This window comes from Canis lupus, chromosome 26, assembly GCF_048164855.1.
Source record: "Canis lupus baileyi chromosome 26, mCanLup2.hap1, whole genome shotgun sequence".
NCBI classification, from domain to species: Eukaryota; Metazoa; Chordata; class Mammalia; order Carnivora; family Canidae; genus Canis; species Canis lupus.
In genome coordinates this window covers 48,640,244-48,664,896 of record NC_132863.1, presented here as the reverse complement: position 1 = coordinate 48,664,896, position 24,653 = coordinate 48,640,244, and the positions used below count along the sequence as shown (strand labels likewise).

Sequence of the window (24,653 nt, the reverse complement as noted above, 5' to 3'; positions counted from 1 at the left end):
GGGTGGTGGAACGGCTTGGATCTCTAGCACCTGGGCTGGGCCTGTTTGGGCTTCCCTGTCATGTGAGACTGCATGGGGTCTGGGGCTTGGCCCAGGGCTGATTTTCTACCCTCGTGTCTGTGGCCACATCACTATGTTTCCCCCCCCCCACCCCCGCACCCCCGTGGAGCTACTGGTGGAAAGTTCTAATTGTGATCTGTGCACTCAAGCACCAAATCCTTTCAGTTCTCTCCATGGGCACAGCTGTTCAGTCCATGTCCATGGTGCAGCTGCCAAACTCAGCACAACCCTCATTTCCAAATGGAAATTTCCTTGGCAAAGTTTGGCAGGCCCTGGCCTTGTTATTAGCTGGTTTTTTGGCTCTGCAGGCAAGAAGCTTCCTCATGTTGCCTCTCTGCAGATGGAGGGGCATGACAATCTGTGAAAAGAACAGTGGCTTCTTCCTGAAGTGTCCTGCATATCTCCTTCACCACCCACCCACCATCATCCACCCACCATCCATCCACCCTCCATCCACCCACCATCCATCCACCCTCCATCCATCCATCCATCCATCCATCCACCATCCATCCACCCATCTACCTACCATCCATCCATCCATCCATCCACCCATCTACCCACTATCCATCCACCCACCATCCATCATCCATCCATCCATCCATCCATCCATCCATCCATCCACCATCCATCCACCCATCTACCCACCATCCATCCACCCACCATCCATCCATCCATCATCCATCCATCCATCCATCCATCCAGCCACCATCCATCCATCCATCCACCCAACATCCATCCATCCACCATCCACCCATCCATCCATCCACCTATCCATTCACCATCCATCCACCCACCATCCATCCATCCATCTACCCACCATCCATCCATCATCCATCCATCCATCCATCCATCCATCCATCCATCCACCGACCATCCACCCATCCACCATCCACCCATCCACCCACCATCCATCCATCCACCATCCATCCATCCAACCTATAAACACTTAAAGGGGTGCCCACTCTCTATGTGCCAGGCACTGAGGAGTGAACACAGCTCACACTGGTGATAGGAGAACATAATACATATAGGAAATAAAGCATAACAAGGCTGAAGCAGGTGTGTCAGCAGCAGGAGGAGGCCCAATCGCCCTGAGGCCACGAGGTGCTCACGTGAGGTTCTTCTTCGTACCACCTTTCTGCATATCTGACAGCTATTTCTCCCCCTCAGAACTGTACTGCCCAGGGCGACCCACTTTGCCCACCTCGTTGCAGCATCGTGGTGAATGACACAAATATTTTTCTGTCTGTGTGTCATTGTTTCCCAACTATCTTGACTCGTGGCCACTGAGAATTCTGTTTCCCATAAAAATTAACACTTGATTTTCCCTAAAACCTCCTCTTTCCTCCACCTGTTTGTGAGGTTGGCAGTGGTTGCTTCTGTGGGGCTTGGGGCTCTCCCCATGTCCAAATCAGACACCTCAGCAGCCTTCAGGTGGCCAGTCTGGGAAACTCTGACCGAAGCAGGAAAGGAATCCAACCTCACAGTGTGGTGGACACAGAACAGGCCAAGATGATGGACCAAGCTGTTTCCTTTGCATTCTTGATGTAACCTGCTCGATTCCAGGACTCAGAGACCCGGCCTGTCCACCAGAGGCCTCTCCCTCCGTGTTGTTGAGAAATCACAAGGAGCACTTCTCTGCAAAGCAAACCTTTTCTCCTGGGCTCGAGTAAGAAAGGGACCCGGACAATTCAGCCCATCCACACACAATCTTTCCTGTGACCCCAGCACTGAGCCTGTGTCACATCTGAACCCTGGGAGTCACAAAGGATCCTTCTGGGAAAGCCAAAGTTCCAGCAGGGCTGGCCACGAGAGCAGAGAGGGGAAGCAGTGGAGGGAAGGGGCCCATGGGATGTGGGCCCCAGCCAGGGCTAGCGTGTCTGTCCTCCGTCTGCCTCCCGCTCCTCTGCCCACTGGCCGGTGGCCACGCTGTCCTGCCTACCCTGCCCCACAGCCATCTTCCTCAAGGGTAGTGCTCAGAATGCCATGGAAGGCAGGGCCTTGCTGGTTTGGGAGCTCAGACCTGTCGATGCCTTGAAGGCACGGATCCAAGGTGACCCCAGGTGACTCGTGGTCCCCAACTCAGATCCAGGATGTAGCCTGCTCAGGACAAAGCAGGGGATGGCTGCAGAGCTCCCAGACTTGGAGCACACCTGCGGGGAGGGCGCCGGGGGTTCCCGGGTCTGGCGGAGCCAGGTCGTCCAGTCCGCAGGTGACGTCGACGTGCAGACACAGCCTCTGCACAGGGCCCGGGGAGGAGCTCAGCTCAGGGTTCAGGAGCAGGTTTATCCTCCGCCCCTGTGCACGCAGGCATGTGCCCGGACAAAGCTTTCTTAATAGCAAAAGACTGAAGACACCTTGCATTTGCATCGGAAGGGCACGATTTGCAGACTCGCAGGAAGGTGCACCGCAGGACTCGTATCCGTCCCCTGGCGCTGCCGCAGCAGGTCACCACACCACAGCAGCGGCCAATAGCGCCATAGACAGTCTCAGGCTCTGTAGGTCAGAGGGCTGGTGGGCTCAGCTGGGTCGTCTGCTGAAATTGAGGGGTCACCAGCACGGCTCCTATGGGGGCTCTGGGAAGAAGGCACCACCCGCTTGTGCAGGCTGTGCTCAGGATCCGGGTCCTTGCTGGCCGTGGTCGGAGGGTGTCCCCAGCACTTCTGGCTCGGGCCTCTGCCTCCACCTTCAAAGCCAGCAAAAGCGGTGGGGTCTCTCCCACACTTGGAGTCTCTTAGTCTCCCCATCCTGCCTCTGGAGATGCCCCAGAAGTTCTCTGCTTTTAAAGGTTTATGTGACTTGGAGCCCCCCTGGAAATTCAGAATATTCTTCGTACCTTAGTGTTTATGGCCTTAGTGCCATCTGCAGATTCCCTTTGCCCTGGTGTGGAAGGGCCCGTGTGAACAGGATCCAGCCCTCGGGGGTGGGCGGCCTGCCTCCCACGGACGCCGGGCAGCTGTCGCTGGAATGAGGCACGTCTGAGTGTGCGTGGACGGGTGGGGTGCAAGCTGCAGTTAGGTGTTAGTGCTGACACGGGGCGGCCCATTTGCCCACGTTCCTGTGCTGCTGGCTGGTCCCTTCAGGAGGGCAGCAGCCTCCCGGGCCGCCTCTGGGAGGCCTTAAGGGGCAGCAGGGAAGGCATTTTTCTGCACCAGCTTTGCCACTCTTTGGTGTCGTAAGCGGACTGGGAAGCTATTTTGGGGTCCCCGGCGAGTAACTGCCAGAAAGCCGTTTAAAGTCACCTACAGGTACTTGCCTTTGAAGAGCCGGCAGCTCCGCCGGGCGTGTGCCGGTGGCCAGCAGTGAGGCTGTTGTCATGGTTCCTTGGATTACACGTGGCGTTGGCTTCTGGATGGATGAGAAGCGCTTACGTGCGTGCTCGGCTGGGGAGGTGTGCTGGAGTGTGTTCTGGGGCCGTGGGAGGCTGTGCTGGGCTTCCTTTTATTTTTAGGGGTGTCAGCATGTCGGGGTACAGCACCTACCACTCTTCCAGCAGCACGTGGGCTCTTCTCGGGGAAAGAGCCACATCTACGGGTGCGTGAGAAAGCCAAGCATCCCCTGCTCAGCAGCTTCAGGCTGGAAGGCATCCAGGTGACACGAGGAGAGACGCAGCGCCAGGCACACGGAGTCGGAGTGACTCATGGCATGTTGGGGAAATACAGCTAAAAACAGAACCTGCTAGCCGGGCAAACCTCTCTGCAAAGGTAGAGAAAGAGAACGGCTTCATTATCGAATGAGCGCTACGCCAGCACGCAACGTGCCTCCAGGCCGCCTGCCAAGAGGTGCCGAAGACGGAAGGAAATCGCACCCTTTCCTAGAGCCAGGAAAACACGACCCACTGGACACGCGGTCTTCGGCTCGTTGGGCGAGTTCTCCGGGAGGAGCGCTTGACGGAACCATCCACCCCACGCGGCTCACCGCAAACCCACCGGGCACTTGGGGTGACCATCTGTGTTACTCGTTGGCTTCATCGAAGGAGAAATAAGGCCTGGCCTCTTTATGGCAGGAGGGAGTTCTGGGGGGAGGTGTCCCGGGAAGTCGGCTCCTGCCTCGGGGGGTGTGGTGCCAGCCTCCCTGAGGACTCATCTCAGGGAGGTGGCTCCCAGGTCCTTGAGATACACGGCCCTGGGCAGTCAGCTGGTGACAGGTTTCCTTAGCTTTAAAGGGCTTTACACACCTCCCAAAGGAACGTACACCCCACTCCAGAAAGACTTTACAATTCCCAGTTTTCTAAAGTAGATGGTGGAGGAAAGGGGAGGGAGCCTCTTTCCCTTGCAGCAGCAGGGGGAGTCCATGGTCGGGCTTGTCCTTGCGGCAGCGCCGGGGACCCGGAGGGGGCACACGCGCCGGCAGGCAGGGGCCCGGGCTGCTGAGGGCTCAGGTGGCCGGGTGCAGGCCCCGGGTGCAGGCCCCCGCCGGCCACGGCTCCCAGCCCCGCGATCCCGACCGGCCTGCCCGACAGCCGGGGCCTCAACGTCCCCGTGACACGGCGGTGCTGGCAGTCCTCTGGGGCCGCGGCAGGGACGCCAAATCGCAGGAGGTTGGTAGGCAGAGACGTGATGCTGGGGAGGTGCAGCGGTCGGTCATCCTCCCTGCGGTTGGTGAGGGGACGGCGGGGCGGGCGGAAGGCCGGCAGGTGCTTCGGGGAGGTGGGCGGGGTGGGGGCTGCGGCCAGGGCTGCCCCTCCGCCGGGAGCACGGGGAGACCGGAGGGTGCGGAGGCAGGTGTTGGGAGCAGGGGAGCAGCAGGCCCGGCTGGGACCCCCCAGGATTCGGCGTCCATCAGGGTCACCATCGTGAGGTGACCGAGGTGGACAGAGGCCTCCCGAGCACAGAGCCACCTTATCGTGCAAGAGACCGTCTCTCCTTTCTTGGTGCTCCCATTGGGTGAGGCCAGGCTGGGGTCTGGGTGGGGGGCAGGCAGGGTCAGGACCCAGGGTGGAATGGGGGGGCCTGAAAATTCATTTCCCGCCCACTCCCACCAAGGCTGACCCCCCGGGGCTGCGGGGGACGGGGGACAGCCCGCTCAGGGCTCCTTCTCGGCCCTCCTGCTGCAGTGGGCAGAGGGCGAGTCTCGGGGGCTGCTCCCGACCTGGGGTCCCGAACTGGAGACACGGCCTGCTGTGCAGTGGGGCTCTGCTCTGCGGGAGGCCGGGGTGGCTGGGCCTCCCCCCACCACCCCGCCCCACCCAGCCGGGCCCACTGACGAGTCGCTTTCTAATGTAAACGGATGACAGGGGCGCCCGGAGGAGCCTGGCTGCCGGGAGGAGGAACGTGATTAGACTCATTTGGGCCCAAGAGCAGTGATGGATGTGGACAGACCGAGCCGCCGGCTGACCCAGTGTCCGCCGGGCGCCGGGGGCCCCTCCGCAGGGCCGGGCCCGCTGCTGGACGGGTGGCTCCTGGACGCCCCACGCACGAGCTCAGACGGGACCCCCGGCCCTGCCCACCTGCCCGTGGCTCTCCCGCCTGCTCTCGCGGGTCCCTCTCCCACCCCCGGGCCAGCGTGCTCCTCCCAGCCGCCCCGCGAGCTCCTCCCTGTGCACCCCAGTCTCCCCATCGCATTTGCTGTCTTCCCGATTCCCATCTGTCCTCCTTGGGATCAACTCAGGGTCCCCACACAGCCTGGCTCTGGCACCAGGGAGGGGCTCAGGCAAAGTCGTCCATGGGAACCTCCACGTACCGGGTGGGCCCTGGGGGAGCACAGCCAGGGCTGCCCCTGTACTGCCTCCTCCAAGCAGCCTCCCCGGATTAGAGCCACCAGCCTGCCTGGGGTGAGGGGGGCTCCGCTTCCTTGCCGAGCTGGAGGCTCTGTCCCCCCGCCAGCCTCCCTGGGTGGCCCAGTCTGGGCGGGAGTCCCTGGAGGACGCTGGGAGGCTGGGGTTTGGGTGGGAATTTGATGTTTTCCGGGGCGTCCCCTCCTGTTGGGTGCCGCTGAGGCCCCCAGGGTGATACAGATGATTTTGAAATGGGACCTTCACGTCTCCATCGGGCTCCTCGGATGACTCGGGGCTGGAGAAGCCTTGGCTGTGTGCTGGTTGCCCATCCAGGGCAAAGCGCTTTCGGAGGCAGGAAGGCCCGTAAGGTGACACCTGCGTGGGGGCGGGTGGGCTGTGTGTGGCCAGGGGTGGGGACATGGGAGGGGCCTGGTGGAAAGAACGCTGGGCCCGAGTTGGGACACCAGAGCTGCTGACCCCAAGGGACGGCACCCCCTCTCCCGCCCTGACTCCATTTACTCACCAGGAAGAGGAACTGCCTCCTTCCTGCTCTGCGACCCCTGCGAGATCACACGACTGACCAGAGCGCGGCAGGGACTTCGCGTCCCTTCGCTGCTGTCCTGCCCCCCGCTGTCCCCTCCTCACTGTCCCCCCCGCTGGCTCCCCGGCCTCACCCGCGCTGTGTTCGGAGGTGGCTAGGCAGGGAAGGATGGGCGTAAAGGCCCGGCCCCCGGCCCAGCTCCCAGGACACCTGGAGGGCCCTTGTCACGCCTGAGCCCCCACGGTCAGACACGGCAAGTCCTCTGCTCGGGCACTCGGGGACGGGACCTCTCTTGGACACCAGACAGGCCATTTTGCTTTTGGAAACATCTGAATGTGAGAGATTTATTTTAACTTTGTGTCTGAAAGTTGGCTTCATGAGAGGGCGCCGTGCGGCTGACGGGGCTGCATCCCCAGGGCGGGCACGCAGGTGTGTGTGAGGGCGTGCACGCCGGCCAGGGGTTGGTGCATTTGCACGGCAGCTGGCACGGCCACCGGCTGGGCAACAGGCCCCCCGTTGGCCCGCGGTGATGATGTCGGGTGGGACCAGACGCGCACCACACTCGGTTCCCAAACTCTTTCATGTCACCCAGACCTCCCGTGACGGAAGGGACCCCTTCCTAATGAAGGGGAAAGCCTTCCCCTCGCCAGCGGATCTGCACACGGCCGGGTAGGCAGGCGGGCCCAGGCCGCCTTCCACGCCGCCGCCTCGCTCTCCTGTCCCGCCCTCTTGTTGCCAAGTCTCGCCCCGGCTCGGAGGCTGAGCTCACAGCCCTTGAAAAGCAGAGGCAGGGGGGGTGGCTGTGTGGACCGGTCGGCGTGTGGCGGGGTGGCACCCACAGGGAGCTCTTTGCCAAGCAGAGCAGAGAAGCCACACAAGGATGCCCTGCGACGCGTCTGCCCAGCCGGAGGGCCCGGTGCGGGCCGGGGTGCTGGCTGGGGGGGCGGGCGCCTCCGGGACAGCCTTGGGTGCCCTCCTCCGTTCCTGCCCCTGCAGGGGGGTGAGGTCTCTGGAAGCTTCCTTGCAACCTCAGCATTTCAGGATTTGGCCCAGCCGTTTAGTATTATATTTAATTGTCATCATTATTAGTAATTCAGAGCCGGCACATCTCACGTTGACAAGACACACGGTCACTCAGGATCAGCGTGGTCTCCCAAAGACCCTGTGGGTGAGCTTCCGGGCTCAAGACGGCAGGTGGAGGGAGCCCCGCGGGGAAGGGACACGAAAGGGGGTCACTTCCAGGGGAGGCAGGTGGCTTGGCTGGGGCGCAGTTCCCCTCTCCCAGCCAAGGAGTGCCCCCCGGCCCAGGTCCCCGCACGTTTCCGGGGCAGCTCCAACCCCTGAGAAGCCCCCGGGCACATGCCACAGGCGCCCCGATGGTGCTGTCTGCGTGCCGGGCTCCCCGGACGGCTGCAGGGAGCGTCTCGTCCTGAAGGCCAGGGGGGCCGAGTCTGCCCCTGAACTCCCATGGGAGACAGAGAATGCCAGGGAATGTTCTGCCAAAAACCTTCTTTTGAGGGGACTAATGTTTCCCCATGAGCCCTCGACGTGCTGGGGACGTGCCCTGCCGGGGTCTGCGGGAAGCCGAGCCCTCTGCAGGAAGGGACGGTGCAGGTGCGCGGGGCCGAGGGAAGGATGGGCCCGACGTGCGTGGGGGGGCCCAATGGCCTAAAGGCCCGTCCCCAAGGCGCCGCGCAGCCTGCAGCTGCGGCCGAGGACGTGCCGCTCACCGCGCACAGATGCCAGAGGCCGAACGAGCAAGCTGCCCGTTTGCAGCCCAGGCGAGACAGGAAAAGCCAGGGGCGGACCTTCTGCCGCCGGAGGACCGAGGCCAGCGACTGGGGAGGGCAGGAAGCCGCGCCCGACGACGTGCCCAGTCTTACCAGCGGGCGGCTTCGGGGCAAGGGTCCTGGGAGCTCCCCCGAGCCCCACTTGTCCAGGGGAGGAGCCACCCCTGCCGCCAGCATGGAGCCTCCACTCCCGGAGGTGGGGGAGACCTCCCCTCCCAGCACAGTGGCGGGCGGGGCCCCCACACCTCCCACAGCCCAGCGGTGGGTCTCGGGAGGCAAAGGAGCATGAGCCCTGAGCCTTTGAACTGACGGGTTCAGCGGGCATCAGGCCGCAAGCAGCACGTCCCCCCTGGGGTTTAGTTTGGATTGGACATTGGGAGGCACAGCCCTGGGGGACGTCTCGCTTCCCCAGAGGCAGGGCCCGGGAGCCCCTGGAGCCTTCTGGCCAAGGATGGCCCAGCGCAGCCCGAGGGGACCCCCTGCCACGCCGATGGGCACCCAGAGCAGCCCCTGCCCCCTTGGCTACCGTCCGTCCTAACCTGCAGCATTGCTTCCTCCCGGGAAGGCTTCCGGAATGTTCTGTGCACATTCACCTTGCTCCAGGTCGTGCGGAGACGGTGGCTCTGCCGTCCACTCTCCCCCTGCGCGGAGGGGGGTCTGCTGAGCTGAGCGGCGGCTGCAGACCCAGAGGACCCCGCACTGGGTCGGGCTGTGCCTTGGGTTCACCCCGCGTGTCTGTGGAGGTGCCCCCGCCCCTGCCCTCGTCTCCTGTTCTGCGCAGGCGAGCAGGCCCAGCGCCCACAGGAACTGCTGAGGGAGGAGGACGTGTGCGCACTAGATTTTCCGAGTCTCCATCAGGCACCAGCATCCGCGTGCGCAGAGAAGCCGGGGGCTGACCGTCGGGCCAAACGGCCCTCAAACCCAGCTGGCGGGGTTACGGTTCTCAGGTCACCCTGAGCCACAGCCCCTGGGTCTCCTGACACCACATGCGAGCCCACTGACCCTGTCCAGGCTTCGGGGTGATGAGGCCGGACGCCCGTCCCCACGCGCTCTGGGGGGCCTTCCACAGTTGGCAGGCTCTGGGCCTGGCAGGCGTCCCCCAGGGGCTTCCTGGAGCTGGACGGGGCCCCCACGTGGCTCTCCATCCCGAGGGAGCCGGGAGGGTGGAGGCCGGGGGTCTGCGCCTTGTGCGCGTGTGTGTGTGTACATGTGTGTCCGGCCCCCAGCCCTGCCCCACGTGCAGCGTCGGGGGCTCCTCCCTCCCGCCTCCACACCCTCATTCCCTTTGTGAATTCAGCCCGGACGTAGTTTCCACGGAGCTCTGATGAAAACTGGAATTCGAATCATCCTTGTGGGCAGTGCTGGGGGGTGGGGGGCGCGCCCGGGCTGATGGCGGGGCTCCTTCCTTCAAGCGTACATTTAAACGCATAGACTTCTGCACGAAGCCCCCCTGCTGCCTAGCCAGGGTGGTAGGCCAGGGAGCCCCAGGGGAACGGGCGGGCGGGCTCCTCTGCGTGCACGTGCCCGAGTGCAGATCAAGGTCCAGAGACTTGCAGAGGGACGTGTCTAGGGCTCTGGCCTCGCGGGACAGCGGCACTGGCCTGTGCCTAGGGTTCACACTGCCTGCCCGCTGCCCCCTATTTTTCTCTCCTTGGCTGGCCTGAAAGTCTACCGTTAGAGTTTCATTCCTTTGGATATTCTTGTAAAATGCCAGTGCACCTACTGGAGCTGGCCAGCGAGCCCCCCACCCTGGGGGTGGAGGCGGGTCCCGAGACTCCCCAGCTGCCGAGCGGCGTCCAACGCCTAGTGCCGAGGTGGGAGCACCCGGAGCCTCGCACCTCATCCCTGTGCCGGTCAGAGCGGAGCAGCAAGTCAGCTTTGAGGACACCGGTCCTTGCGGAGCACCCAGCAGGTGGATGAGTGAGGGAGTGAGGGACCCCGCACCCACCGGGCAGGTGGAGGAATGAGCCGTGTGCACACATGGGGCAGGCTGGGGCCTGGCAAGGCGGCACCTCCAGGCGAGCGGTGTTGGGGGGCCAGCCGGCCCCTCTGGCCCTGGGGACTCAAGGGGAGGGACAGGCCCCCGGGGCCCCGCAGGCTGGTGCCGTGCTGCTGGTCCCCAGGCTGGGGTCCTTGGGGACGCTGCCAGTCAGAGGGGAGGGCTCAGCGGGGGAGACGGGGCAGCCGTGTGGGGACGGGTCAGCACTCCTCCCGGGCCCCAGGTGTCCCCCAGCCGCTGACCCCTGGCAGGGGGCAGCTGACTCGCTTCCCTCCGTTTTGGGGGCCGCTAGAGCGTCTGCAGAGCCCAGAGTCCGACACTCGCAGGACCCACACGCCCATCACGAGGCCTCCTCTGTGCCCAGCCCATGGATGGGAAGCAGCTCGGTGGGAGGGGGGCAGGGGGCCGGCCCCACAGGTCTCCCCGACTCCAGGCCTCGAGGGGACCCCATGGCAGGTGGGTCCCCTTTGGCACACACTCCTTCCTCTCCCGCTGCCTCCTGAAGCTCTGGTCCTGAGCCGGGGGGTCCCGGCCCCAGCCCTCCAGCCTGTGGGAGCCCACGTGGTTTCGGTCGAAGGCCCCGTGGACGGCTGTGTGCCGTGTCAGCAGGCGCCCGAGGAATAAATGAACGAGCGAACGACTGGGCGCACGCAGGCCCGCTGGCCCCCGACATGAGAGTCCACGCCGCGGGGGGCAATCGTCTCCTTTATTGGGACTCGGGGGGGTTGTTCTTGCCGACCGCGGTAGGTCGTGGCGAGGGCTGGGGCAGGTTTGTGCGAGCGACACAACGGGGGTTAGCATCACGGCCAACAGTCACACAGGACACTGGAGCGACTGCGTGACGTGGCCAGGGGCGGGCTCTACGGAGCCGGTGGCCCACGGAGGGCGCGGGCTGTGCGTGGACGCGTCTGTGGCTGCGGGAAGTGCGCAGACGGGAACGTGAAGACCGCAACGGTCACGGGCACTTGGGGCCGCCGCACAGACCCTGTCCCTGCTGCGCCTGCAAGGGTCCGGGCTGCTGGGTGTCCCCATCGTGCGTCCACTCTGCCCCCACCCCAGGGAACCCCGTCTTCCGCCCGTCCTGGGCTGGGTCCTCCGGGAGGGCACATCGGCCGGGCCCAGACGGCGCCCACGCCCACTCGTCAGCCTCGGAGGACGGCGTGGCCGAGGTGCCGAGCGCGGGGGTGGCTCTCAGGGCCTCTCGGGACGAGTCCAGGCCCGTGCTCGACGCCCGCGGCCTGGGCACCAGCCTCTGCTTGCAGGCGCCCACTGGCCGCCTGCCCACCTGTCCTGCTCGCCTGCCCGGAGCCGACGGCGTGTGTGGGGTCTGGGTTGGCCTGGGTCCCGGGGTCCTGGGGGGCTGCTGGCGGCTGCCCACCCGGCGCCGCTCTTGCAGAAGGAGCCGGGGGTTCTGGGAGCGCACAGCTCGGAGCAGAGGGCCCAGGTCCAACGCCGCCGTGGGTACCGTGCCAGCCAACGGCCGTTCTTACGGGAGGGGCGGGTCCTGGTGCCCGGGCTGGGAGCAGGCCTCCTCGGCGGGGTCAGGGCTGCCCACCCGCTGCCCGTCTGCTCCCTCCAGGAGCCCAGTGACAACCTGCTGTAACAAAAGCCCATATTTCATTTTCCAGGCCCTTCTGCCCCTCGAGCCTCCCGTGAGGCAGCTCACACGGCCTCGGCCTCCCCCGGCTCAGGGGACCTGCCAGGGCACGGCCAGGGCCAGGCCATCCTGTCTGGAGACCGGCTCCTACAGACCACGGAGGTGCCTGCCCTTCCGGGTGCCCGGGGCTGGGGCCGCTGTGCGCGGCCGTGACGGGCGACCCGGGGCCTCAGCCTGGCAGCCACGGGCGCCTGTGTCCACGGCTCCTCCTCCTCACCTGTGGCTGAGTCCCCACAAATGGGCGAGGAGGACGGGGAGCCGGGTCCAGCCGACGCCTGCCCCCCCGACCCCCGGGGGCCCCTGGGCACCGCCCGTGGAGAGGAGGGGTCTGGGCGCCGAGGCCGTACCAGAGGAGGCCAGCGGTCCTCTCCTCGCCGGGGGCGCCAGGGCAGCGGCCGCCCTCCGCCCACAGCCCTGCCTCTCGGGGCGGCTGCCTCCCCACGCCAGCCCGGCCCGGCCTGTGCCTTTCATTTCTGTCCTCCCGGATCACCCCGTAGTGTGGGAACAAAGAAACCTGCCTTCCCCCACCACTAATTTCTTCTCATTAAAGGCCCTTTCTGGATCTGGGGTGAAGCAATCTCTCTCCGGCTTTCAAAGAGGGGCAGAGGGAGAAGCTGCGAGAAATGAGGCCTCTGGGGGTGGGCGCTGAGTCCCCGGCCTCTGCTGAGCCCTGCTCCTGCCCCGGGGGTGGGGGGCTGCAGGGAGAGGGGGAGGGGGGAAGGGGGCGACGCTGCCGTTGGGCCTCCCCTCCTCCCCCCGGCCCTAATACAGTGTCTCCCGGGTGACGTTGCTGGAGAAGGTGTGGTTGCTGGACACGCTGTTGGTCTTCCTGGTGAAGGCCGGCCTCCTCCCCCTGCGCCCCCACAGAGGACACAGGCAGGCCAGGGTGGACAGGAAGGCCTGGCGGAAGTTGGCAGAGACCAGGTTGTACAGGATGGGGTTGATGGCCGAGCTGACGTAGAAGAGCGCGTTGGTCAGCATGTAGAAGTAGTGGTAAAAGTCGTACAGGAACCTGGGGGCGAGGGCAGGTGTCAGACCCGGCCTGGTGGCGCCGCGACCCTCGGTGCTCGGGACAAGGACATTAAATTCTCTGACGTGGGGCTATTTCAGAACAAATTCCGGGGCTGCGGCATCTCTTGAGGTGCTGGGAGTTCCGACCACGCTCCCGCTGGCGCCGGTCGGGGGGCTGGCTTGTGGCCGTCCTCCCCGCCTGCCTCCACCCCTCCCTGCGGCACACCGGGCCCGCCCGTCTGCGTGCAGGAGGCCAGCTCGCTGGGGCTAAGGGGTGCGGCCGGACCCCTTCCCTGCTCCCTGGAGGGCTGTGCTCCTGGGCCTCGGCTTGCTTGCCTCCACCGACAGGGATCTCACTCCCTCACCAGGCAGCCCTGGGTTTCAGAAACCCTTTACTCAGCACCGTGCTCTGCTACCTGCAACTTCTCCTCGTCTGTCCTGGATCTGCCCTGCCCATGGTTCCCCGTCACTTTGAAGAAGCTGTGACCCTCGGACCAGGCTGCCCTGCTAAGCTCACGCACGGCGGGGCCTGGGGCTGTCGTGTCAGAAGGGCGTCCCGGCAAGGCTGGCCTCTTGCACCGGGGTCTGGGAGCTTGGATGTCCGGGGTCGCCACCCCCTGCGAGGAGGGGCTCTCGGGGCCTAGAGCATCCTACGCAGAGCAGATGCTTCCTCCTGGGAGTCTGGGGCTGGGGCGCGCGGCAGCCGCGGCATCTACGTGAGCGGCCCCAGCAAGAGCCCTGGGCTTCTGGCCGGCTGCCCAGCCGACAGCGTTTCACACGTGGCCTCGGTTCGTTCGGGGCATTTGGCCTGCGGAGGGGGTTCTGGAAGCCGGGCCTGCTCCCCAGGACGCCTCTGCGGGCTTGTTTCCCGTCACTGATTCTGCTGTGTGTCCCTGGGCTGCGGTAGGGCCCCGTGTGGGTGTGGCTGCCCCGGGGCCCCCCGAGTGCTCGCGGCTCCCCCAGCCTGGGGGTAGTCTAGGACACCCAGACAGTGGTTGCGCCCCCAGGTCCCACAGGGCCAGCCCTTTCTGTCTCTCTCCAGACGGCTCTAAACTCGTCTCATACCCACTCTCAGCTCTGCTCTCCTCTTCTGCTGTGACCTGCCCCGTGGCTGAGCAGCCTCAGCCACGGACGTGGTGTCCATCCCCCTGTGGCATCCATCCCTCCGTGGCCTTCCTTCTGCCCCCAGCCCACTCACAGTCACACCAAGAACATGCGGGGACACCTGACCTGCAGCCCTGCCTTGAGCTGCTCTGTTCCGCGCCCCCACCTCCCATGCCAACCTGTTCTGGGGAGCTTCTCCCAGCCCGAGCCTCACCCCTGCGCCCCAGGCTCCCGGTACTCACGGGGTCCACTGCTTATCGGAAATGTAGCAGAACATGAGGCGCCGCACGTGGTAGGGCAGCCAGCAGACCACGAAGGCGATGACCACAGCCCCTGAGACACAGAGAGACGGGGTCTCGGCGGGTGAAGGGGGGCATCCTGTCTGAGCCCAGAAGACTAACCAGTGTTAAATTGTCAGTGTACCCACCGCAGTCTACAGGCTCCGTGCCACCTCTCTCAAAACCCCGAAATAGAAAAACCCATCTTAAGATTCGTGGGCGTCTGGAGGGACTCCTGAAACAACCTTGAGGAAGATGAGCTGGAAGGCTCTCGTGTCCTAATTTCAAAACCTACCACAAAGCTGCAGTCGTCAAAACAGTGTGACCTTGGCCTAAAGACAGAGAGCCCAGAGGTGAACCCTCACAGATATGGGCGGGTGACTTCCTACGAGGCTGCCGAGACCATCGTACCGGGAAAATGGGACAGCCACGTGCAGAAGGAGGAGGCCAGACCCCTACCTCACACCTCATACAGGGTTAGCTCAAAACGGATCGAAGATCTGAATGTAGGAGCGAAGACTACAGAATTCTTATAGGAAAATGACTGGCGCCAACCTGACGACACTGAATCTGGCAGCGACTTCTTGGAGGGCTCAGGCAACAGAGGGAAAGCAGATGCCCTCGACTCCATAAAAACGAGCAAGCTGTGCATCACAGGTCACGGTCACCAGGGCGAAAAGGTGACTCACAGAACGGGAGAAAGTGTTTGCTTCACACATCTGACCGGGGATTAAAATCCAGGACCCACAGAGAATGAAGATGCAACAGCAAAAATCAAACAATCCAATTACACATTTAAAAATGCACAAGGAAAAAAAATAAATAAATAAAAAATAAAAAAATAAAAATGCACAAGGGACTTGGACACACGCTTCTCCAAAGAAGATACACAAATGTTAATCAGCACATGAAAGAGTGCTCCACGTCACTCATCATGTGATAAATGCAAACCAAAACCCCATTAAGATACCATCTCACAAAAAAAAAAAAAAAAAAAAAAAAGATACCATCTCACAAATAAAATCTTAAAAAAAAAAAAAAAGGGGCAGCCTGGGTGGCTCAGCAGTTTAGCGCCACCTTCAGTCCAGGGCATGATCCTGGAGACCCCGGATTGAGTCCTGCATCGGGCTCCCTGCATGGAGCCTGCTTCTCCCTCTGCCTGTATCTCTGCCTCTCTCTCTCTCCCTGTGTCTCTCATGAATAAATAAATAAAATCTCAAAAAAAAAAAAAAAAAAAAGATACCATCTCACACCCAGGACGGCTAATATAAAAAACAAAACAAAACAAAAATACAATCCACAAGAACACAACACCCTGAGAAAATAGTGCCTTTTGGTGTGGATGTGGAGAAACGAGCACCTCTTCACATGGTTGGTGGGGATGCAAAATGGTATATCCACTTTGGGAAAAAGTATGGCAATTTTTCAAGAAATTAAAAATAGAATTACCATATGACCCAGCAATTCTACTCTGAGTAATTTCCCAAAGCACTGAGAGTAGGGACTCAAACAGGTGTCTGCAGGCCACTGCTGCAGGGTTCACGATGGCCAAAAGGTGGAGGCAACCCAAGGATCCCCCAACACACCTGATGGATAAACACAGGGAAGGCCATCCAGACACTCAGCCTTAAAAAGAAAGGACGGGGGAATCCCTGGGTGGCGCAGCGGTTTAGCGCTTGCCTTTGGCCCAGGGCGCGATCCTGGAGACCCGGGATCGAGTCCCACATCGGGCTCCTGGCATGGAGCCTGCTTCTCCCTCCTCCTGTGTCGCTGCCTCTCTCTCTCTCTGTCTATCATAAATGAATAAATAAATCTTAAAAAAAATAAAAAGAAAGGACATTCAGACGCCTGCCAGGACGTAGCTGAATCTTAAGGACGTCAGTGCTCAGAGATGTAAGCCAGACACAAAAGGACGATCCCGCTGGGATGAGGCCCTTGGAGTAGCCGAATTCATAGAGACAGAGAGGAGGGGGGCGGTGGTTGTTGGGGGCTGCGGGGAGAGCAGGTGGGGACTTCGTGTTTCGTAAGGACAGAGTTTCAGTTTTGCAAGATGACAAAGTTCTGGAACGGATGGTGTGAATGCACGTAATACCCCTAAACGGACACTTGAAAATGGTCAAGGTCGTAAATTGTATGCTGAGTGTACTTCACCGCAATGGGAAAGAAAGCAATAAAACAGTCAACCGGTCGGGAAAACCTGGGGCTGGCTGGGCTGTCCTGGTGCAGAGAGAAGCCTGGCCCTGAGATGGTGCGTCCTCATCTTGGGGCCTTGGGGGGGCCTGCAGGAGGGGCTTGGTTTTGGGGCCCTGGCCCCTGGGCAGCTGCCCTGACCCCGCAGGCCCAGGAGATGGGAGGCCTGCCTGCTGGCAGCAGCAGGAAATAGGTTGGTGGCACCGGGACGTTTCAGGAAGCCTGTCCCTGACACAGCAGAAGCAAAGCTGTGACCCTGACCCCTGGACACAGCCTGACCCTGGTCACTGGCTACGGGCTGGGGAGCTCTCTTATCAATACTACCACAGTGATTAATGCTGAAATGGCAAGACTTTGGAAATACTACACTGAATAAATTATTTAAATGAATTTTATCTATTTCTTTTTACTTTTGAAAATATGCTTACTAGACCATTTAACATCACGTAGGGCTTGTGTCATATTCCTACTGACAGTGCTGCTCTGGACCTCTCTCTGCTAAGAAACCACAGCTGCTGAGGGTCAGGTGGCCTGGGGCAGAGGCCCAGAGGCCAGTCGGCCGAGGGGGAGGGTGACAGCAATCGGGAGGGCTACTGGGAAGCACAAGGTCAGGGAAGGGGTGGGTAGGGCTGCCTTCAGCAGAGTGGGGTGCAGTGTTTTGAGAAAGAGCCCTCCACCAGGATGCCAGCTCTGGGCACAGGCCGGGCCCAGGGTCCCACACAGGAAACATCACAAGCCACATGAGCACAAGCTCCACTCCGTGCTCTCCTGCGCTGGGGGCTGGCCGGGTGGGGACTTTGCAAGGGCTGGTCTTCAGGATCCTCATGAGAATGTGGGTCATCATGCGGTGGGGTTGCACTCAGGCCTCTCCAGCAGGCACCTGACCGCCCGCACACACGGTAACCCACCTCTGCTGCTCGGTGGCTATGTGTGCAAGCTGCCTGACCCAGAGTCCGTGCTCAGGAGACTAGTTGAATCAGTGAATGGATGGATGGATGGATGGATGGATGGATGGGTGGATGAGTAGATATATGGATGGAGGGAAGGAAGGATAGATGGGTGGAAGGACGGATGGATGAAAGGATGGGTGGACGGATGGAGAGAAATGGAAGAATGAGTGGGTAGATGGACGGTGGGCGCAGTAAGAGCCGCAGTCTGTAGGTGAGCCAGCCTTCGGCGTCTGCTGGGACTGCTCCATTTCCTGGGCTTAAACTTGACCCTGTTCACTGGTGTGAGGCTTGCTGCTCTGCTGGCCCCTGGCTGCCACCCACCCTGGGGGCCCAGCGGTTACGTACGTAAGACCCGGACGCCGTGCCGCAGGGCTTGGACCCTGCCAGGCTCGATGGACATGCTGAATGAGCTGTGCTGGTCCCCAACCGTGCACACCTGGCCCTGCTCAGCTGCCTGGCGGACCATGACGGTCAGCTTGTTGGCGATGATGGTGTTCAGGATGGAGATGACCACCATGGGGAACACGAAGGACATGAAGGTATTAATCTGCAGAGAAAGAGAAGGACAGCCGTCAGGCCGGCGTGCAGGGGACAGCGCCCTGCTGCCTGTCGCACCAGGTGGGGCCTGCAGTGTGGAAGGTGCCTGGTCTTCTGGGCAGACGCACACTCCACCTTCCACCTGCTTCCCGCTCCCGCCTGGTGCAGGTGGGGTTCACAGACTGTCCCTTCAGTGAGCCCCTCTGCGCAGGGTTCACCGTGTAGACGGTGCGGAGCAGACTCGGGTGCGTCCTGGCCGCGGCGAACGGCCGGGGCTCTACGCTCGCAGGTCTGGACACGACGAGTCACGGCTGCAGACCCAGGGCGCCGGGCTGCTCCTGCAGGACGGCCAAGCCCAGCATCCCTCAGGTACGCAGACGGTTCGTGTTTGGACAGAAAGGAAGGCCCTTCCTCCTGCCTCACCGTCGGCTCACTGAGGAGAGCTTCCTCCGAGCACCTCTCCCTCCCATGTCTTCGCATCTGGGGAAACCGAGCCTCATACAGGCCGAGAGGCTGGACTACAGCTGACCTGGCCCGTCTGAGCCCAAGCCAGAGCCTGCAGGACAGCAGGCTGAGACCGGCCCTCGCGCCCCGCGCAGGGGGCTGACCTGACGGGCAGCGGGGACCTGGCATCGCCTCCCGGGCCAGCGGACTAGCAGCCTCGAGCGCTGTGAACCGCGCTCGGCTTTTCACTCTTTCTGAACGCTCCTGTCGCCGGGCGCCCCCGCTCCTGGCCCTGGCGGTGTGGCCTCGGCGCCTCGCCCTGCTGTCCCTGCTCAGCTGCTCCACGCGTTCACTTTGCACTTCACGTTCACAAAGGCGTTAGTTGTGCCTGGAGAGGCCGTGCTGGCTCTGGCTCCTCCGGAAAGTTCCGGGTGGCCGACACCCAGGGCTCCCCGGGTTCCGGGCGGCCCCTCCTGCCACCTCCTAACCCGGTTTGCCTGCAGCCCTCGAGAACAGAGCCAGAGTAGCCTCTCCAGGGTGAGGACGCTGCAGCTCCGTCCTGCTCCCGCAGCAGTGGCCCGGGACGCCCAGCAGCCCCCGAGGCTGCCCGCAGGTTTGCTCTCCTCTCGGCGGCCCGGCCTCTGTCCAGAATGGGGCAGACTCACTTGCCGCTCTCCTGAGGGCACCGTGAGGCCTGCAGGGGTCCCGCCCCCCCTCTCAGGGCTCCAGGCCCCACCTCGGAGATCCTGAGGCCTTCCAGGAGGCGGGGGCCTGAGGATATGTTCGGTTCCACACGGCTCTGCTAAGCTGGGGGGCTAAGAGGCCAGAGAAGGGCCAGCAGGCCCCGGGGAGGGGCCTTTCCCACACTTCCTGGCCCCGGCGCCCGGCGCTCACTGCCTGCCTGCACCGGCCCCCGCCAGCCGCCCCCGCTGGGCTCCCTTCTCTCCTGTGTGCCCAAGCTCAGGGGCAGGTCCCGGGGTGGGGGGGCCCTTCCCACCCCCGTTGTCTTCCCTGCTGGTGGCGTCCACCTTCTGCAGGGAGGCGAGGGGCTGGCACGGGCCAGGGGCCGCCCCAGGAATGTTTCTGGGGCTCTCGCCGGGCTGGAGGTGGGGCGGGGGTGCAGCGGGACGCTGGGTCTGGGCCCAGGAGACAAACTGGTTCCTTGTGAGTCACCTCAGCTGGGTGTAGTTTAAACAGAACAAACGTATCCAAAACATTTTAAATGTCAAAACATTTAAGACAGCACACCTCGCTGAGCGCGGGCGGTAAGAATAGCGGCTTCTGAGGGCCAGGTAGGCAGTGGGCCGGGGCCCCGCACACTGGCCCGTGGGGTCTGGCCTGGCCCCCGTGGGAAGAGGTCCCAAGCTCTCAGTGGGAGAGGCCTCACCCCGCAGGCCTGCCCTGATCGCAGGCGGGGCCCTCACGGGCCGTCGGAGGGCGGATGCCTTTCCTGCACCCTCCAGCCTGGACCTGGACCGTGGGGGGCACACCTGACCCTTGGGGCTTGCCTTCTGCTGAAGCCCCCAGCATGGCTGGGGGGCTGTGTCCTGCACTCGACCCCCCACTCCTGGGAACAGGGGAGCAGCCCACCCCGACCCCGAGCAAACAGGAACGCGCCTCCTGAGCCTCGCGCACGCTCTCTGGGAACGCCGCAAGTGCTAGCACGGGAGGGCAGGAAGGCCCCGCTGAGGGAAGCCAGCGCCCCCCAGACAGGCAGGTGCCTGTGCGGACTCCGAGCCTGGTCTACGCATTTGTCCCAATAAAACAGAAGACTCGGGGACAGACAGGCTGATCCTAAAATTCAGATAGAAACATATCATCGAAGAACAGCCAGGAAAGTTCTGGAAAGGAAGGACGATGGGTCAGTACCAGACGGGGAGACACCCCCACTTACCAACTACCCGACACTCTCAACAGACGTCGTGAGATCAGCTCAGCACGGAGAAGCGGATGGACAGAGAGATGGTGCAACGGCGCCCAGGGAGGCACGGGCAGCGGCTCCGCAAGACGGAGAGGGTAGGTGACCCGCAGGGCCCACGACCTCTGCCCCCTCCCAGGACCCCCCGCTGCCTCCCTGAAAGTGCCCACCCCCTACCGGGGGCCCCCTCCAGCGGGCCTTCTCTTCAGGGAAAATTCATGACCTTTTGTCCTGCTGAGCCCGCAGGGGTGAGGGAAGAGGGGTTGGAACCTTCGGTACCGCGATCGCCTGGTGGGGAGACCTGCCCGGGTGCGAGGACGGGAGCCCACGGCATCGCTCGAGCTCCTGGACCAGCTGCCTGCAGCCGCGCGCCCCAGACTTTTAGGTGTTTTTTTTTTTTTTTTTTTTTTTTTTTAGCAAAATAAGCATTTCTCCATTCCCCTCATGACGTTCCGAGCTGGTTCTCAGAACTGGTACCTGGACTCCCAGGGACCCCACAGCAGAACAATGCAGTTGGAGCAGAGATTAAAACAGAAATTAAAGCCAGAAAACTACCAGAAGAATCATGGAAATCTTACTGTCACACATATTAACCTGGTGGAATTTAAGAAATAAAGTAGTTCACGCACTGCTTTAAAATTTGCTGTAAAAAACAAACAAAAAAACAATGATGAAAAAAATAATCAATTCTCTGGGCCCTGGGAGAAATTCCTGTCCTGCGTCACCTCCCGGGCCCTCCCGCTGGACCCTCAGGCTTCGAGGTAGCCCCGGCGGCCGGCGGGAGGCGGCATCCCAAGCTGGGGTCCCCAGACACCCAGGTCGCGGCTTTGTCAGCCCAGCACCTCGGGGCACCTGACCGGCCACGGGGCGACCTCCGACCCAGGGAGGCCGGGTCTTCGGGGCGGCAGGCTGTGAGTGGGGTCGCCTCCCGCCCTGCTGCCCTCAGTCTGGGCTCCGCGGCCCAGGGCCTCCGGGAGGCGAGGGCACCGGGGGGCACGGTCGGGGTGTCGGGGTGTGGACCCTGGCCTCAGGCTGGCTGGTGAGCCTTCAGACCGGGCTTTCTCGCAAGCACGGCCGCGTGGGGCCAGGGTGTCCCTGGGAGGGCAGGGCGGCGAGGCGGGCGCTTCGGTGGGGCCTGCCCAGGTCGCTCGAGGCGCTGGCGTGGCCGGTCCTGCCTGAGGACCCGGGGCTGCCCCGACTCCAGCCCTGTGAGCCTCCTGATGGGGACGGAGGGAGACCGCTGAGCGATAAGGGGGTGCGTGTAGGGACCTCGGGTCGGCCCGGAAGGGGGGCGCGTGTGGCAGGCTGCACCCGGTGAGGGGCGTCTGTGGATGCAGGCGGCAGGCCCGGCCCTGGGTCGGCGGGGGGTCCCCTGAGCCCCCGGGGCCTCCTCCCACTCCCACCCCTGCTTCGCAGTCATCTGCTCTGTGCTGCGGCCCATTTCTCTCTACTTCAGCCGCCTGTTCCGATGAAGAGATGCCCCCTCGCCCCCGGCCTCGAGGCCCAACAGCCGGCCCGTGGTGGGCGGGAGGGCACTAAACACGGGTGGGCCGTTTGCAAAGCCCAGAGCAGCTGCGTGAAGTAGGGAGATGGCTCCACGTCCGGGGGTCCCGGGAAGGAAACCCGGAGGAGGCCAACACGGCCGGGCGAGGCCTGGGGTGGGAGGCTCCCGTCGTGCCCTCCGTTCAGGGCACAGGGATGGAGTCAGTGGGACACACTTGGACCTGGACCTACGTGTGCGTCCCGTGCCCCCTGCTTACATGACAGTCACACGTGCCACCCTACGTTCCCCGGACCAGGAAGTGCCGGAGGCCTAGGGACCAGACCTCGGTGCGTGTGTCCTCGTTTCAGGGCCAAAGATAAGACAAGGGTCTTCCAAGGTGACACAGCCCAGATTTCCCGTCCCTCACCTAACAAGCACTGTGATGCTCTCGACGGTGGTCGCAGCTGTGTGGCCCGGCGGCCCAGGGATGAGCCGCACAAGGGTCAGCACCTGCCGCAGGCCTGGGCTCCGGGGAGGGAAGGCTGCCGGTTCTGAGCCAACGGGGGGGGGGGGGGGGGGGACCCGGCAGCAGGGTGGGGCATGCGGCCTGGAGAGGCCACGGGAGTCGCGTCTAGCACCTGCAAGGCCACTGGGTAGGAGGAGTCCAGGCCTGGGTGCGCCGGGCGTAGGCCTTGGCCCGACCCGACCTGGTCCATCCCACCACTTGGCTCTGGGAAGCATCGTTGGCTCTGTCTGAAAGGACGCCCGAGCGCGTCTACCTTCTCCTTTCGGGCTCGAACTCGGCCTTCAGCTGAGCGAGCGGAGGCTGGTCCCGAGCCAGGCCGCAGGCCCGGGGCCCCGGGACCCCGCGGACCGCGCCGAGCGCGCTCGTCGGACGGACGAGGTCGGAGGGTCGGTGCTCTCACCCCATAGAGAAGGGACCCGACCCAGCGAGGAGCCCGGACCCAGCCCGACCCGCAGCGGCGGTGCCGGCTGCCCTGTCACTGGGCCGCCGGGAGCCGTCACAAGGAGCGCGCACCCGGGCCCCGCCGAGGGCCAGACCCACACCGGGGGAGCTCCGCGGGCACGTGCCCGCCCTCAGCTGCCCAGACCCCACCGTTCCGGGTGAGTGAGAGTTTTTGAGAACAAATTCTAGGCCAAAGATTCTGACTCCTCGGAGGGCTCTCAGGGCCGAAGCTCCGTTTCTCTCTCCTTCCTTTGATCTGCTTCACCTGGTCTCCATGCTCCCCCAGGGCTGGGATCTTCTGGGGAGGCTGGCCCGGAGTTACCAGGGGCTCAGAGGGACGGAGGATCCAGCCGGGAGGGCGGGGTTCAGCACCGTGGAAGTCCCACCAAAGCTGGGGGGGCCCTGGGGACTGGGGGGACATGGGGAGTGGGGGAGACCTGGGGGGTATGGGAGTGGGGACCTGGGGGGGACAGACAGTGGGGGGGGACCTGGGGGGAGGCCTGGGAGGGACAGGGAGTGGGGGAGACCTGGGGGGAGACCTGGGGGTATGGGGAGTGGGGACCTGGGGGGACGGGGAGTGGGGGGAACTAGGGGGGACAGGGAGTGGGGGGGACCTGGGAGGGACTGGGGGGAGGGGAGTGGGGGAGACCTGGAGGGGACAGAGAGTGGGGGGATCTAGGGGGATGGGGAGTGGGGGACCTCATTGTGAGGGGCTAGGCTGGGAGAGGTGGGGGGACCCCGGGCTGGGGACCCGGCCAGCTGGAGCAGGGGCCATCAGGAACACTCCACCCCATCTCCAGGCCCTTCCTGTCCTGACAAGGGGTGAATACCTGTGGCCCCTGGAGGAGGCCCCGCCGCCACACCGGCTCCCGCAGCCAGCAGCCCTGCGCTGGGGAGTCCTGGCGTCCTGTGGGGCTGCAGCCACGGAGGCCACAGTCTGAGAGTGAACTTGGAACAGAAGCCCCCCTGGAGCCACATCCTGTCTGTTCCTGGCCCTGCCGCAGTCCTGGCACCAGCTGGGCTGCTGCGAGACCCTCAATCGGATTAAGGAAATGGCCTTCCCAATGCGCCTGTCCCTTCCTAGGGACAGGGAAGGAGCAGCGCGGCCCCTCCCCTGGTGGCACACAGGAGGCGCACTGGGGCCTGGCTCTGGCTGGGACTTGGGGGGCTCATCAGCCTCGGCAGCAGCTGGGGTGGCGAGCTGGCTCTTGGACTCTCGAAACCACACGGAAGCCATCTGTGCGGTGCGGCAAGCTGGCAGGGCTGTGGGCTGAAGGCCTGTTTGCCGTGTTTTCAAATATCCGTTGGCTAAAAAGCCCAGGAGAACGTTCACATCAGTGGGACATCTGCTAAGTAAGCAACACACGGGCTTTAAAGATCCTCGAGAAGGACGGGTGGCGGAGAAGTGAGCGCGGCCCCCACTTTTGTGCCTGAAAAAACGTGGGCAACGGTGCCCGAGTGGTGCCCTAACACGTGGAGACCACGGCCCTCGTGGGGTGTGCCGGGCTCTCGTCCCCACCCGCACGCCCGCTGGGTGACGCCTGTCTTGCAGGGTCGCTCCCTTTGCAAGACCGGCTGCTGCTTACCCCGCCCCCCATTCAGATGCGAGCTGAATTGGATCCAGTTGCTAAGCCTTTTGTGTGCATTTTTCTAACGTGTAGGGAATTAATTTGACTCTGAGGGATTACAAGTGGTGCCAACTCAGCACCGAGGCCCCTGGGACGCTGCATGTGCCTCTGACGGGGCTCCGGGCATCGCAGCTCTGCTCCACGCCAGGAAGACGCGGGGACCTGGTCTTGACCCAGACGCTCGCGTGCCGGGGGTGGGTTTCCAGGGAGTTCAGCAGCGGCCTCGGAGGGGCCTGAGGCTGGGGTTGGGTGAGACGGCGAGCTCGCGCGCCGTGGGCCGAGAGTCCGAGCCCGGGCAGCAGCGGGCATCGGGTCACCCGAGCAATGTGGTCAGGACGGCGCTGCGGAGCCAGGGCTCGGCCGGGGACCGTCCCCCACTT

At 63.4% G+C, this 24,653-nt stretch overlaps 1 protein-coding gene across 1 annotated transcript in view; it reads right to left on the bottom strand.

The window, feature by feature from the left end:
* Positions 1-10,793: 10,793 nt before the first annotated feature.
* Positions 10,794-24,653, bottom strand: part of NTSR1 (neurotensin receptor 1) — a 38,561-nt gene continuing 24,701 nt past the window's right edge. Inside the window, exons 2-4 of the mRNA XM_072801690.1 lie at positions 17,642-17,843; positions 14,121-14,211; positions 10,794-12,775 (exon numbers count right to left, since the gene is read on the bottom strand). Of these exons, the coding sequence (XP_072657791.1) occupies positions 12,526-12,775; positions 14,121-14,211; positions 17,642-17,843 (543 nt within the window). The 3' untranslated portion in view covers positions 10,794-12,525. The remainder of the gene's footprint in view (positions 12,776-14,120; positions 14,212-17,641; positions 17,844-24,653) is intronic.